Source organism: Hydractinia symbiolongicarpus, chromosome 8 (assembly GCF_029227915.1).
Source record: "Hydractinia symbiolongicarpus strain clone_291-10 chromosome 8, HSymV2.1, whole genome shotgun sequence".
Taxonomy (NCBI): domain Eukaryota; kingdom Metazoa; phylum Cnidaria; class Hydrozoa; order Anthoathecata; family Hydractiniidae; genus Hydractinia; species Hydractinia symbiolongicarpus.
The window spans coordinates 21499514-21516901 of NC_079882.1; the positions used below are offsets into that span (position 1 = coordinate 21499514).

General features: G+C 36.3%; 2 protein-coding genes across 2 annotated transcripts; both read left to right on the top strand.

The window, feature by feature from the left end:
- The first annotated feature begins 2998 nt into the window (after positions 1–2998).
- On the top strand, positions 2999–16141 carry LOC130655635 (2-oxoglutarate and iron-dependent oxygenase domain-containing protein 3-like). Its single transcript, XM_057458409.1, has 2 exons — positions 2999–3324; positions 14527–16141. The coding sequence occupies exon 2, from the start codon at positions 14531–14533 to the stop codon at positions 15491–15493; it is 963 nt and encodes a 320-aa protein (XP_057314392.1). The 5' UTR covers positions 2999–3324; positions 14527–14530; the 3' UTR covers positions 15494–16141.
- LOC130653841 (uncharacterized protein K02A2.6-like) lies at positions 3707–7820 on the top strand. The gene is made up of 2 exons (XM_057456343.1): positions 3707–5105; positions 5194–7820. The coding sequence occupies exons 1-2, from the start codon at positions 3707–3709 to the stop codon at positions 7818–7820; spliced, it is 4026 nt and encodes a 1341-aa protein (XP_057312326.1).
- Positions 16142–17388: the final 1247 nt, after the last annotated feature.

Below are 17388 nucleotides of genomic sequence, written 5' to 3' on the forward strand. Positions count from 1 at the left end.
TGTTATTTATAGGAATTTACGAGAGTTTGTTGCACGCTTTAAAGCCACAAGGATTTGTACCACACTCCGAACTGTTTTTAGGAATAACACAGATTTTGCTGCGATTTCTACGTTTGAGAGCATACACACTTAAGGTTCCGTTAATCTGACTTGAGACTAACGGAACCTTATTTTTTAACATGATTTCCAACCACGTCCTTCATAGCTTATTAGGTTGTTTATATTTCGACGGTGGCGGAGTACGAGGTTGATATGATTTGTTTTTTTGTTATTAACAAATACCTTAAAAATTTAATTAGGCGCCCCTCCCTCTTTGATCTTCTCTCACATAAAAAAGGTAAAAAACCCTGGGGACGAGGGTTGACTTTTTGATTAAATTTTTCAATTCACTCAATAGATCCGTGTGAAGATACATAACATCAAAATTATTTACTCAGTTATTGCAGGTTACATGTCAAACTTTTATAGCAGACCTGTTACACTTTTCATGCTTGGTAGTGCAAAAATCTTATCTGAAAAAGCAACGACGCAGTGCTCTCCAATATCGATCACTGTATATGCTCTTGGAATAACGTCGTAAAAAGTCTAAGTTTTCAAAGTTTTCAAGTAAAACAAAACATGTAGCCTACGCTGACGATCTTACTGGTTTAGGAAAGCTGAAAGCATCACATCAATGGTGGTGTCTATTGATACTTGGTCCATCGATAGGTTAGTCTGTGAACGAAAGCAAGACTTGGCTAATTGTGCACTATGGACATTTAAAGTCAGCATAGAATTTTTGTAGGGATACGGATATAAAAATTACTCCAGAAGTCAGAAGACATCTCGGAGCTACTATTGGAATGCAGGGATTCAAGAACAATTTCATCGCGTAAAAAGAAAAAAGAATATCCTACCCCGGGTTGCACCTGTTCTCCCACAATACGCTTTGAGTGCCTTCACACATGGACTTCGTCGGAGATACACGTACGTCATAAGAACTGTTCCCGAAATTAAATCAAACGGCCACTTGAAGATTGCATTTCTGACCAGTTTTAATTGAAAGAAAGGACACGCTTGTAAAGATTCTGGACTTTTGTTGTTGTCACTACGAAGCATGATGGTATTTGTGTCATTAATCATGTTGCACTTGCACAAAATAGAACTCCAGACAAGTAACGAAAGCGTTTTCAATTGATGTGTTTGAAGAACGAGAGATCACTTAGGAAAACAAAGATGAATCTCGAAAGATTAAGAAAAGGGTTCAAGCAGTTAAAAAAACCGTGAGCCAATCTCAGATGCGAAAAAATTAAATGCTCCACAGAAAGCGGAGCTTATAACTGGTTGACTTTTTAATCGATAAAAAAAACACGGATTTGCGTTAGGGAAAAGGTCGTTCTGTGATGCTATCTGCTTGAGGTGCAACCTACCAGTCGCTAGATTGACAAAACGCTATACACACGGTTCATCATTCACTGGTGGAATCGTTGCACGACGACACAACGAAGTCAGAGATATCACTGCTCTGTTGTTGTCTACAGTTTGTGAGAAAGTTGGAACAGAACTAGATCTCGAACTATTAACTGATAATAGAATAACTTCCAACAACTGACAGGACGAAGCTCGTGCGTGTTGATATCACAGTCAGGGATTTCTGGTGCAACAGACAGATGAGAGGGTGTTTAACCCAAAACCTCGATGCTATGGTGGGGTTTCCTTGGAAAAGGTTTATGGCATAAACGAAAAAGTCCAAAAAAGAGCATACAAATGGTTCATATACACCTCTAGTTTTTTGCGCCACAGGAGGTATGGGCCGAGAATGTCGTAGATTCTAGCGGAGCTCTTGGCAACGAAGAAGAAAAACGAGTATTGTTTACATATGTTTATCACCAACAAACCTCAAACCAGCTTTCTGTGGTTCCAGTTAAAATACTACAGTATATTCCGGCCCCTCTGAACCAATAAAACCTCTATCTAACGAACTCCAAGTATAAAGCTACAAAATACGACAAACAAAACCAAAACACACGCATTGTTTTCACTATTTTTACACCACGTAGATAGCACGGTAAGAAAAAAGAAAAGGCAATGCAATGTCATCCAAATTGAGTGATTCGAACCATAACATTCGACGTTCAAATCTAAACACTATAAGTGTAAACAAAACGCAAAAAAACTATTCAAAATTTTAAGGTGAAGAAGGCAAATTAAAACAGCAAGTGAATGATAAATCTTTTTACCGTTAAAGTGGTGGTAAGCAAAGCAAGTTAAGATATTAGTAGCTGGAAATGCAACCGGAGAAAAATTCCCTTTATTTGTTATTAGAAAATCTGCAAAGCCACGCTGTTTCAACAACCAATCAAATATGATTTTACGATAGAAGTCTTCGCATTGCATTTTGTAAACAAACACGAACATATTTCATCGAATTCCGTGTGATTTAATCTCAGTTAATTCTACATATATTTGACGGTGTTCTATAGTGAGATATAAATCAAGAGTGTTTTTCATCCAAGTTCTTCTAATGGAGAAAAATTTAAGCGATTTTGTGAAAATTGGTGAAAAATTTCTGTTTTTTTTATCTGTTGATATAACGAACCCTCGATATAACGAACTTTTTTCCATGACCTTGGGGTTCGTTATATCGAGAGTCTACTGTATATTCCTTTCACGAAAATACGGCGATGGACTCTGTAGTAGTTGGTGGGAGTCTTAATTTTTGTTAAACTTTTATAAGTTGACACTAAAAGTTTCGGTATAATCTAAATCTAAGACGAGTATATTGTGTGGTAGGCAAGCAAGTTAGAGCAATGCTATACGTATCTCTGGCTCTGGCTCCCCTCCGACTGTGACCATGTTACAGTCGGAGGGGAGGAAGAGCCAACCGTAAACTGTGTTATGAATTAGGAAGGCTCTGACCGTGAAAAAGTGATGTTTTACGTAGGGTTACTTCCAACAACATACATGCCGTGAACCGTTATTCCCTCTGCTAACTTCCTTTTTATTATAGTAAACGAGTGAACAACTTAAACTGTAAAGAAGAGGTGTATAGTCCCGCAGGATCGATGACGCCAAAAATCAAAAATTAATAGATTTAACAGGTTCATACTTGACAACTTATAGAATCTGAAACATTATAAAAGAAATAGCAAGTTTTAATGTTCTTATTGATTGCGCTCTAACGTGGCTCATTTCCCCAATGAGTGACGCGAAGAAAGTTACAGGCGGAAGGTTAAGGGCGCTATTCAATGTAGGTACGTAAAGAAACAAGCGACCAGCATGTGGGATACGCACATTGAACGCCACGGATGTAAACAAAACCTCCACAAAGCCAGGTAGCCACAGGTAGCTAAAAGCTTTTTAATTATTCCTTTTTAAGGAATTTATTTGTTTTAGCTATATACCTAGCTATTTTTGCTAGAAAGTTGAATGACTTATAAAAAAGGTTCTGGGCATATGGTAAGGGAATAACTGCACTGTTGTGTTTCGTGAGTATCGTCTGTCCCGGTAGCTGGTCTACCAGTTTATGTGTATGTCGTCTGCCGTAATATTAGAGTTGTATACATGATAGACGGGAAATAAATAATGGCGTCCGAAATAGTGTGATACGTGTCTCGTTCAGATACAACATTTGGCGCTGCGAGTTGGTCTTATCCTACGTCAAAAGAAATTACTTACGTTTTAATTTACTGCTGGACACAAACAGTAGACGTTATTTACTACAAGAATGGCTCAATCTGTTGACATTTCTTGTCCCAAACCGTTTAACGTCCAAGGGGACAGTACAAGCCTTGGAATCAGATGGAAAAAATGGCAGAACTCTTTCAACATCTACGTTATAGCTGCTGGCATTACTGATGACGTCCGGAAAAGGGCTCTAATCCTCCATTGTGCAGGGGATGATGTACAAGAAGTTTTTGAAACATTACCAAATGTGGGAACTACATATGCTGATGCTGCTGCGGCATTAAAAATATTTTTCGAACCAAAACAAAACAAACACTTTGAACGACATGTGTTCCGGTGCTGTAAACAAAACGATGGTGAGAATATTGATGCATATGTTACCCGCTTACGCATATTAGCCAAAACATGTGTCTTTCATAACACCGACGAAGAGCTAGTTGACCAGATTATTGAAAAGTGCCACTCAAACAAACTACGCAAACGAATTCTCAGGGAGCCAGATCTCACGCTAGAAAAGTTGCTTTCTCTTGCTAGAATCAGTGAAGTTACATCCCACCAAGCAAAGCAGTATGAAAGCAGTGCTCAAGCTGCCACACCTCTTACTTTAGATAGCAAATACAGTGACAGTGACGGAGAGGAAACCCAGAACAACAACTACATCAGCCGAACTACTCGAACGTTCAACAAGCCACTGAAATCAGGCATCAACCGTAAAAATCAGCAATGCTACCGGTGCGGCAGCTCTACTCATCTAGCCAACAAATGCGAGATAACACAAGGAAAGAAGTGTAATAAGTGCGGGAAAATTGGACATTTCAGTAAAGTTTGTTTGACCCAGTCAAAACAGGTGCGTTATGTCAAGCCGGACACAAGCTCATCCGACAATGATGATTTTGTCTTCCACCTGTCGACACTAGAGAAAGACACAAATCCAACCATCACAACGATAAACATCAACGATGCTGAATGTGAAGTAATGATTGATAGCGGCAGTTCTGTTAACATCCTGGACAGCAGGATTATCAAACAAATGCACATCATCCCGGATATCCACCCATACTCAAAAAGGGTACTTGCTTATAATGGACAACCAATACCAATCACTGGCTACATATGGACAACAGTCAAAGCTAATACCATAACCAAACAGGTGAAGTGGCTCATCATGGAAAATCCACGCACCAACATCATGGGGTACCAAACTGCTATGGCACTCCAACTGCTTCACTTTGGACCACTCACAAACCATGTCAACAACATCCTGTCTGCAGAGGAACAACTACATACCCTCCTCAACAAATACTCTGACCGCTTCAAAGGACTTGGGCAACTCAAAGATGTCAAGATCAAAATTCAAGTAGACAATACTGTTGTACCAGTTGCCCAGAAACCACGACGGTTACCGATAATGCTACAGAAAGAAGTCGATCAGGAGATAAGCAAGCTGCTGAAATTAAAGGTGCTAGAGAAAGTAGATACACCACCTACTTGGGTAAATCCTCTCATTGTTGTCCCCAAAAAAAAAAGGAATACGACTATGCATCGACATGCGAGTTGCAAACTCTGCAATCATCCGTGAACCTTACCAAATACCCACGTTGGAAGAAGTTCTTCACGAATTTAATGGTTGTACCATATTCACCACCCTGGATTTAAATCAAGGATATCACCAAATAACTTTGGATGACGAATCACGAGATCTCACCGCATTCGCATCCAGCAAAGGGATTTTGAGGTACACCAGGTTGATATATGGCATCTCTCCAGCTGCAGAAATATACCAACGAGAAATTGAACATGTACTACAGGGATTGAAACGCGTCCGCAATATCTCCGATGATATAATCATTGGAGCAGAGTCAGAAAAGGAGCTGCTAAAACGGACCGAAGCCGCACTAAAACGACTTAGAAGACATAACATCACTGTCAACAAAGACAAATGCAAATTTAACCAGAAAGAGCTAACATACATGGGACACACACTGTCGGATAAAGGATTATCGCCAGACAACCGCAAGATCGAAGCGGTGAACACACTGAAACCCCCTTCCAACATCAAGGAACTGCGTTCATTCCTGGGCATGATCAACTACTGTGCAAAGTTCCTACCAAACTTAGCAGACCTGACAGCACCACTACGTGTTCTCACCAAGAAAAACGTATCTTGGGAATGGACCAATGAACATCAAGAAAGATTTATAAAGCTAAAATCCATGCTGACATCAGCAGAAAGTCTAGCCTACTACAACCCAGGGTCGGAAACAGAGATCACCGTTGATGCATCACCCATCGGTCTAGGCGCAGTTATCTCACAGAAACAACCTTGTGGAACCTATCGACCTATCAGCTATGCAAGCAGATCGCTGTCTGCTGCCGAACAAAGATACAGTCAGATTGAACGTGAAGCTCTAGCCATATTATTTGCCATTGAACGATTCAAGATCTATCTGTACGGCATCACGTTTATCGTCAACACCGATCACAAACCGTTGGTGGCACTGTTCGGGAAGAAATCTAACCCACCACCAAGGATAGAACGCTGGGTAATGAAACTGCTTCCGTATGATTTCATTGTTCAATTTCGACCCGGAGTCAACAACCCAGCAGATTACCTCTCTCGATCGAACCCCGTACAAACACTCAGAGAAGACAGCAAAATGGCAGACCGATACATACACATGGTTTGCAACACCAGTCTGCCAGTAGCGCTGTCCCTTACTACCATACAAGAAGCAACTCACCGTGACCCAGTCCTCGTGAAGCTGAAGGAGTGCCTACGCAAAGGGCACTTTCCTGACAAAGGAGCAGTCACCACTTTCAAGCGTCAACGACTGCATTTGTCCGTCTCGAAAGAAATTGTCATGTGTGACAACAAAATTGTCGTGCCAGAGGAATTGAAGCACCGCGTGATCGACCTTGCACATGAGGGACACCAGGGAATAGTGCGCACTAAGCAACGTCTGCGCACAAAGGTCTGGTGGCCGGCAATGAACGCAGACGTTGAAAATTTCATACGTCATTGTCACCCTTGCCAAGTGGTTGGTCCTGCACAGACTCCATCACCAATGGAAATAACTCCGATCCCCCGGGGAGCATGGCTAATGTTAGGCTGCGACCTGTGTGGCCCGTTTCCGACAGGAGAAAATCTTCTCGTGTGTATCGACTACTTCAGTAGATTTCCGGAAGTAGAGATTCTGCATAAAATCACATCGACCGCCATCGTCACAAAACTACGAAAACTTTTCAGCCGATACGGGGCACCCGAAGAACTGGTGAGCGACAATGGACCTCAATTTGTCAGCAACACATTTAAAAAACTAATGAACGAATTCAACATCCACCACAGAAGAGTAACACCATACCACCCACAGGCCAATGGCGAAGTAGAGCGTTTTAATCGCAACCTGAAAAAGGTCGTTCAGACGGCGATAGCAGAAGCTAAAGACTGGCGTGTTGTAATGCAAAACTTTTTGCTTAATTATCGCAACACGCCACACGCCACCACAGGAGTCACGCCAGCCGAACTGTTGTTCAATAGGACACTCAGGGACAAACTTCCCAGTCCCAGTGAATGCGATGGAAAAACAAGTCGACCAGATATTCGTCGTCTAGATACTACAAAAAAGACGCAAGCCAAGATCTTAATGGACAAATCCAGACGTGCCAAACCGCACCAAATCAAGGTTGGCACACCAGCTTTGGCCACCAACAGCTGGAAACACAAAAATAAGTACACCAGTCGCTGGGACCCAAGACCTTTCGTCGTCACTGGGGTAAAAGGGAGTGCTATATTCTTAAAGCGAGATGGCAAGGATACACTAAGAAACTCTGGACAGGTTAAGACGTATCACACACCACGATTCACCATACAAAATCGTGCAAACCAAATGACGAGCTCTGAGGATAGTGACAGCGACTTCGAACTAGAGCTACCATCAATCGACAATGATATACACAACGAAAATATTATAGATAACAGTTACGACGCTGATACTGACAGCGATGCAACGGTAGCATACGACGAATCCGATACAGAAAAGTACAACGACAGAGGAAGCAACGATAAGCCCGATGACGAGGCGAAGACTGACAACGAAATGAAAAAACGAACTCGAAACAAACCACGAAGACTTGATGATTTCGTGATGGACTAATAACGGTAACGGAACGCTGAAAGTCTATTAATGTTCACGGACGTTTATTTATGTTGACGAAACTTTATTTATGTTGAAAAGGGATGTTGTGTTTCGTGAGTATCGTCTGTCCCGGTAGCTGGTCTACCAGTTTATGTGTATGTCGTCTGCCGTAATATTAGAGTTGTATACATGATGGACGGGAAATAAATAATGGCGTCCGAAATAGTGTGATACGTGTCTCGTTCAGATACAACATGCACCTGTCAGTCATGTCAGGGTGTGTGGTGTAAACACCTAATTTGGCTACGAACGGTGGCCTAATTATAGCTGATTCACCTAGTTACTTGCAGACTAACTAGGCCATTTGTATACTCATTAGGCAACTTTGAACCTTCCCCAAACACTCTTAAGAAAAGATCGCAAAGCTAAACAAGATGAAAGTAGCCTCTCTCCACGTGAATTAACTACATCTTTGAGATGAAGTTAATTCACTGGTTATTCCCTTACCTTTGCCAATATGTTAGCGATGAACTCAGATAGTTTATCCGGATGGTGTGTATACATATAGGCGAATATTTATCATAGCACATCCATATTTCAAGTAGTTCTTCTTCAATATGACTTTCACCCATTATACTCACCCGTCATGATCAGAGGTCTGACCGGGGTGAAGCATTCTCTGTTGAGAATTAAATATGGATGTGCTATGATAAATATTCACCTATATGTATAAATTATGATGTCATATTTAAGTATAAGACATGTATTTTACAACCTAGTGCTCAAGACTTCATTATTAATTTCTGTTAAAAATATTGAAAAATGTAAAGCTGAATGTATAGTTGATAATTTTCTTTTTTATCTGTGCTACCTTAAGCAACAGGTGACAATTGAAAATATGAAAAATACAATTAAAAATGCAATAATAAGACACATGCAACTATCTCCTCCCCATTGCTGCAATTTATTTTATCATGCACACTGTGATTGCTGAGATATAAATAGATAACAAAATTCTATAAAAATTAGAAAAGAATTTTCCGTACATCGCTGGTACAGACAATCCGTGATAATTATTATGTTATCTTTGTACCTTGAGTGCTAGTTCCATTTTTTTAGTAAGACAAATTATTATTATTTTTTCTTCGCAACTAAAAAATACAAACTGTCCGCATTAAGCGAAAATACATAAATAAATGGTTGTCGTAAGACCCTCATCCATTCTTATTTTTTTCATTTTTTGTTGTTGTTCCGACCATACATAAAATAAAATTATTTTTATCTCCCTGACCGTAAGTTAATTGGTATGGTTCATAAGTGAAAACGACTCATGTAGTGGTAGAAAATGTATTCTTAAATAGTTTGAAGTTATATTTGAGGTATGGGTTGAAGTACTAGACATTTTAAAAACGGAATCATGACACTCGACACATATTTCTTACTATGGTGAATGTTTATCGCAAAGGTTGGCCCATAGGGCTTCTTTTAACGGCACCATATGGCCACTGGCTTCTTTTAGACATTATGGCAACTGACTTTTGACACTACATGTCTATTATGGTGAGGTTTTTATCGTAACGATTGGCCCACTGGCTTCTTTTTCCTGCACCATATGGCCACTAGCTTCTTTTGAAATTTTTACAACGACTTTTGACAGTACATGACAATTAATGACAATTAAACATTTGTCTATACTATAACAGACTGACATGAACTGACATGCTCTACACAAAAAACTTACTTAACCCTATCACTGTAAAGAACATACAACTCTAAGCTTAAACAGAATAACTCCTGCCAGAATTATATGAATTATAAGAAAGAAAATGGCACAGAGATGGTTGATTCTGCCTTTGGACTAAAACCTTGGTGGGGTCTATCAGCCAAATTAAATGTAGCCCCTCTGCAAGGAAACCTTTAAGCTAATCAAACATTGACCATCAGACCGCCTGCGCCGCGCATCTAGTCACCATCCACATCAATGAATACGTAAAAATTGTGTCAGGTTGTTCTTGTCCTCTTTCTATCACCAACGTCGTATTTACGTGTCGATAGAAACGTGATAGATAACGTATACCAGATCGTTATTTATGTCATGCCATCTCCAATGTTTTATTAGTGTGTCAAATAAAGAAGAAAACAAAACAGAACTAATTAGTGCATTATCGAGGAGGGTGGGAGGGCAAACGTCTGAACTGTTTAAGAGCAAGAGGCTTACTGTGTTCTCCTCCATATTTATACCCCCTGCTTGTGGTATGGATCTATGGCCTTAAGAGATAGATAGATAGATGCGCATATTTTACATGGCTAGCCTCACAAATATCCAGGGATATACCCTGTCTATTATTTCCAGGAGGGGCCATGGCTTAGATGGAGAGTCCTAGAGTATTTAATGCTCATTTTGAGCGACGCAGACCCAATTAGGGCCCGTGCTCTACTAGACAACTCCCGGCAACATCCAACGGCCCACACAGTGTGCCATCTTCCCAATTTTCCTCACATGGCTTGGGTTAACCCGGGGCTATGGTAACATTCACTCGCCCATGTTGAATCGCCGTCAAGAGGAATCGAACCCCGGTCTCCCGCACAGAGTACGAGAGCTATAACCACTAATCTACGGCGCCACACAGTAACAAGCTTAACACATTCTGTTATTTTGGTTAAATTAATATAGTGTTGACTATTAGTCATAGGTCACCAATACATTTTTAAGATTAATAATGCAGAATGACAAAACACTAGTGAACCAGGTTAGCCTTATACTAGGAGTCAATATAGACACACCTTTGCTTCTGTAACCCTAATTAACATGTGCTAAACTTTTAGTTTAGCACCATTTACTATTGAATTCACTTGTAGAACAACTAATTATGTTAAGGTCGCCTTATTTCTAAAATCCAATTTCCAATAAAAATATATAACAAAATGCAAAAGAATTTTTAAATGTAAAAAAAAGGAGACACAAGATTATACCCATCTATTGTTTAATATTTTTAATGTTATTCACGATCCATCACGACAATCACAAATAATTGTGACGATCGCGTAAGCATAGTTATTTTTTTATACATTTTGACTATTGCGAAGTTCCTCGGTAACATTTTTCCTATTGCGGTGGTTATGATAGGTTCGTGGATCATTTGTGTGGCGCATAATATGCTCATGTTAGGTGCCCTGATTCCAGTACTGTATAAGTCTACACTTTTTCACCCAGTAATTCTCCTCCATTCTTTCCAAATGTTTCCAAACATCATTTATACCTCGGATTCCCCTTAAGTGTCTACACAATCCTCCGCCATTCTTTCTAAATGTCTCAAACAACTGAATCTTCTTATCTGGATAACATGTCCAATGCTACAAATACTTACACTTCTTACACAGGCATCATACAACCTATCTTTTATAGCAATGCCAGCCAACAAAGAAAGTAACTTATCAATCTAACGAGCCATTGTTGCATATCTGTAAAGCTGAAAAAAATTGTTGTCTATAATCTCAATTTGCAATGCTTACATAAGAAGTGAATGTCAGTTCTTAGCCTCCATACAATATATACTAATGCACTTCTTTTGTACCCAACGCTTACAAGTGTGACAAAAAATTGAGTTACTACTAACTTAACAAGGTCACTCTGAGGACAAGGTCATACTTAGCTGAAATGCTATGGATCATGACTTTTGCACACCTTACATGGCATACTATCAAAAGTTTTCTCCAAATATACAAATGCTAAGTAGACATTTTTTAATACTTTCCTGAAACTGTCTGAGTAAAAATATTGCATCTTTATTGCCATGTTCTAAAACAAAGCCAAATTGCATCATATATATATAATATATCAATTTTTATCTAAGTAACTTATTAATCGCTCTTTCAATAACATTTATTACTTGACAACCAACTTCAATTTCTCCTCCCCTGTACTAGCCAAGACACCTACATTTTTGCGTTTTAGATAGTCTTCTTCATTCGCCTTGCTATCTTAACAACCTCATTATGCTGGTCTTCCCTTCTCAACACATCTGCAAATCTGCTTCTCTCTGTACCTGACCTTGGAACAAGAAAGAAAAAAGGAGAACGCTTTAGATTCTTTAGAAAAAAAGCACAAGGTTCTGCCAGGTGTCTATATAAGAACTTGATTTTAAACATTGACTGTTTTGTAAATAAATTTTTCGTAAAGTGAAATCTGAAATTTTGATTGGTTAGTGTCTTCTAGTTAATTTCTAATGAAATTTTAAAGTAATTACTTTTGAAAATTAAATAAATGTATGATAAAAAAAAATTAAACGAGCCATTTACTTTTTTTTTCCTTAAAACCATCTCTTCTGAACTTTTCGAAGCAGTGTTTTTGTTACCTTTACCTAAACTTTTGTCTTTGTTAATATTTCAAAGATAAAACATGTGCATATTGTAAATATCACCTCACTGTGATCATGTTTCTTTTAAAACAAACATTAAGATTTCAAAGTTTTTTTAATCTTTTTGTGTGCACTTTTTTCTTAAAACACCTAAATACTCTAGAAACAACTACATTACATTTTAAACCGTACTGTAAGTAAATTTGCAATATCATTGTGATATAAAATTATGTTATTACAACTGGATAATTAGCAATGAAAGCACCTGGTCTACACTTTTGTAAACAAAAAAAGGAAGTTTATAGTTGTAAAAATAGCTTAATATTTCAGCTTTACGAATATTTTCAAACTTTTTGTTAAACTTTTTGCATGCAATGTTTACTAACATATATTCAGTAAATTTTCCATTCAAATTTTGCCCGATAGCGATATTTTAGAGCCTAGTTTCCACAAGAAAGTCCATATTAAAGGAGATTTTAGAACTTGATCAATATTTCCCTAAAAAGACTTGTCAAGCACCTCACGCTCTGCTTCTATTAAAATTGAAAACAATGGAAAATTCAATACATTTAAAGCACACAGAAAATAGTTGTTTCTCATTCTGTCTTTCTTCCTCCAACATCTGAATTTGTCTTTTACAGTGCTGTACAAGCATGATGCTCAGCTTTTAAGTAGATATATTTACTACCATCTGATTCTGCCTTTTTTCCTTTATACGCAGCTAGGTCAACTATTTCAATTATTTCACCACCAGTTCTGTATGTCTAGATGGTCCTTTCATGCACCTACATCATCAAAAATTTTTAGAAGACAATTCTTTACAGTAGTCAAAGTTCTTTCAAAAATTTTACATCACACTGACTATTCTTGGCCAACTGCTCTAAATTTTCTTGCTATAGTCTTTTCCCTCAGCTTCAAAACTTTCCAATATGGCCTATACTTTCCCTTGGCTTCATTAAGAATCTTCAATAGTGATTAGTGAAAGCAAAACTAAAGAAAGAAATCTAATGACTGTAATTGGACATATTTAAGAATATTATACCATTGTATTTAAAACAAAACAAAAAAATAGTGCTAAGGTTAAATTTGTCAGGTTGCCATCTGAGACCAAACTAAGAGTATATAATGGTAAATCAACCATACGAAATACCATTCCCATTTTATCAAGGATGGAGTAGCTCTAAAGTTAATGTAGTTATGGCATTTCTAATATGACTTGTGTTACCTTTATAACAAAAGAACCCTGAAAGAATTACATTAACAACCCTAAATTCCTAAAGGCAAGATTCCAGCGAAAAAATGTCCCTGAAGTTCTGGACATTTCTTAAGAATGTAATTGTGTTTAGATTCACCATATTTTACAATACAAAGTTGCTTTTATGCTATTGCTCAAACATCTATCAAGGAAATACCTTGGTCTAAACATTAAAGTCCACCACAATGTAATCTTTATTGATGATGGTCACTTATTTTTAATGCTTTTATTATAGTGTAATATGTTTTAAGTGATTTCTAAACATTGCACATTGCCCATATAAGACCTCTTGTTTTACTTGATATTGTGAATATATATATTTTACGCCAACCCTTCCATTATGCCTTTTGTGCAGTGGGTTATAGAAATACTAGTTTCTGATATATTAAAAGGACATTCAGATTTTACGAAATTTGAAACAACAATCACATTTATTTTACCTCAAAAACACCAATGATAGTAATAATGAAATCAACTTGAAATTGAATTTTTACAGTATTGTTAAATTCAACATATAGTTTGAAATTTAGCCTCTGCCCTTCGCATCCAGTTCATAATACACCACCACTCTTAAATGCCATTTAGCCTCTTAAGAAATGACTTCCATTCTCCACAAACTTTTCTGGATTGTATCCTGTTGTCCTATAAGCATGAGATGTAACCAAGTGAACACTCATTTGTATTTTGTGTGTATACACTTGTTTGTGACACTAACAAGTTTCATAATAATAATATTAAATATAAGTCAATCACAATTATGCAAAATAATTATTTTCGCTTCTAATTTGAAATTTTATGCTTTTTAACATTTTTTTGAGACCATATTAGATTACATGGATTACAGTTTATAAAGAATAATGTCTCAGAAGAAAAACGAGGCCAAATTTTAATCATACAATTAGTAGTTAGGGCCTTTTTTGTCAGATTTTTTAGCCTCAATATGACATTATCAATAGAAAATCTTTCTGATAATATTAAAGAATAAAAAATAGACATATATTATTGTAATGTTTCTTATAAGTTGGCATTATTTTCTGACGCAAAAGTTTAAAATGCTACAGCAATATGATGATATGGTTTTTATTGTTAATTTTTAAATTTATTTTTACAGAACAATGTCAATCTTGCGTAAGAGGAATGTTAAATTCAATGAAGAGGAGAAAAAGAGTAAACCTTCTATCATTAAGAAGGTTCAGTTTGCTTTGGGATCGGTTATTTTCAAGAGGAGAGAAAATTCCAATATTTTACGAATTGAGCAGATGTCTGTGATCCCATACATCATTGCTTTTGTAGTTTTTTTGGCAATGTCTCGGTACCTTGTTGAATACATCCATCATATCAGTGATGATGGTGTCATAGCCAGTCAGGAAGATCAGTATACACGTTTATTTGTTGAAGTACCATGCTCCAACGATTATGACAAGCAATTTAAACAGTGTACTCCAAAGAAATGTGGCAGAGTTATTAGAGATAATTTATTTGAAAAAGACCAACTTGAACACATGAAAAGTATAGCAAAAAAGGGAATGAAATATGGTGGAGGAAGTGGTGGTGCTACCATACTTGACCTTCACAGTGGTGCATTAAGCTATAAGGATAAATTTGCAAATTTATATAAAATGGAAAAAAATGTATTTTCCGAGAGAGACTTTAAAATTTATGCAAACGTTAAAAACAGGATTTTGGAGACAATAGCAGACGAGTTTGATATAAAAAGGGAAAGGTTATATTTAACAAAACCGACATTTTTTTCAAGAATTGATAACAGGCCTGCTGTTGCATTGCATGATGAGTATTGGCATCCTCACGTTGATCGCGAAACCTATGGTACCTTTTACTACACTGCATTGTTATACCTAAGTGATTACGATGTTGATTTTACTGGTGGAAGATTTTTATTTACCGATAAACATGTAAACAAAAGTGTGGAACCAAGATTTGGTAGATTATCATTTTTTACCTCTGGGTCAGAAAACCAACACTTTGTTGAAAAAGTTAGGAGCGGAACTCGATATGCTGTTACTGTGTCATTTACATGTGATAAAAAACATGGAATAGCAGATCCAAGTAGCCTGTGAAACTAAAGGATTGTAGTACAGACAGAGTTCATTTTATTTATTTTTACAATATTTACCACTTACATGGATTCTATTTATTATAAATCTTTCAAAAGTTTAGGTATTGAATATCATGCTGTGTAATAAAAGCAAAATTTAACATTGCAGAATAATAAAATAATCTCTCTATTAAACAAAACCTCTGATAATGTTATTAAAAAACGAAAGAAGGGATTGTTGACAGTTTTAAACATTGCTACATTTTTTTACACATGATGACTTTCTCAATTTTCTAGCAAGTATCTTATTTCCTTTTAAACCTTCATTCATGCTCAATTATTAGTAACAGGATTTGCATGTTATTGGTAGTGGGATACTTTTCTCAGTATGTGACCATTGTAACTTTGTTTGGACGACATCCATTTTTATTCAAATATATTATTGAGTCTTCAAAATGGTTTTGTTCGCCATGTTTAATTTCCAAAACTTCGTAGCAACACAAGATTGCAAAGTATTTTCATAAAAATTACGACACGTTTTATTTTTAACATGTTTCGACTTTACCAAAGTCATCTTCAGAATATTATACAAAAGTTGATGCATACACTCATTATACAAAAAATTTTTCGAAAGTTATTTAAATATTTCCCAAAAGTACAATTTTATATGAATTATACACAAGCTAATCCATATTGACAAAATAATATTAGATAAACTAACAAAAGTTAGTTGAATAAAATTTATATACACAATTTGTTTAAGACAATTAAATATTTCCCAAAAGTACAATTTTTTAATTTTATTAAATGAATTTACACATGCTAAATCAATATCTAAGTTGTTTAATTGTATTAAAGGAGAGGCGAACAAAAAACTATTTTGTGGCAGTCAGAAAATAAATTTTAAGCAGGGGGAAAAAATATTATAGATCTCTAAATCCACCAAGGTAAAATCTACCAAGGTAACTACCATACTAACAAATAAATAACTATATTTCATAACTAAGTAATCTGTATATCTTTCTAACAAAATTTTTACAAAATCTTTATGGGTGTACAGGGTGAAAATAGGTAGGTTTTGGATGTACGTACCAGTAAACATCAAAAATAAGATCTTTTACGTAAGATAACAAAGAATATTTTACATACTATAATGATAACCTTTAATTAAACTTCTCTGAGCTTAAGAAATATCTATCATGACTGACAACAATATTTTTTTCATGTTTTAAGTTTCTTTTCTTCAACACACCACAAGCTTCGAATGATGAAGTTTGTTATGATTAGATGGCGCCAAATTTAATAAATATACTGACCGGAAACATTTATCAATAAATCGAACACGCAATATGTTGGCTTCATCTTTGTTTTTTCACAAATCTTTACTTTTTTCAACTGTACTTACAAAGTAAAATATCAATTTGTTTAGTAACCTCAGTAGTATAAAATAATAAAAATGTTCTTAACATGTTGTTCAACATTTTTTGTTATTTTGATCTTTAACTTTTTTTGATTCATTATTTTCAATATATTCCATTGTTTTTTAATTTAGACACCTGTTTGGCAAATGTGTAAAATACTGAATTATAAGAAAATTTCAGCACTCACAAAGACGTAAACAAAACTGGTATTTTTAACAGACTGTTTTATATTGTGATGTCATTCTGCAAAGTGTAAGGTGAAAATTTAACGTTTTTTTATGTAAAACTACCAAATTTTTATAACCCTACAAATATTTTCAATATAAAACATTCTTAGTCTTTTTTAGGACGTTTTTTGTTATGATGGATGGGACACGTAAATTGATTTATTATAAACCCTGGTCTTTAAAATCAACACAATCATCATGAACTTTTATTCCGTAGCCATGCCCTGCGCAGTTCGCCTCTCCTTTAAAATAACAACTAAAAATGAACA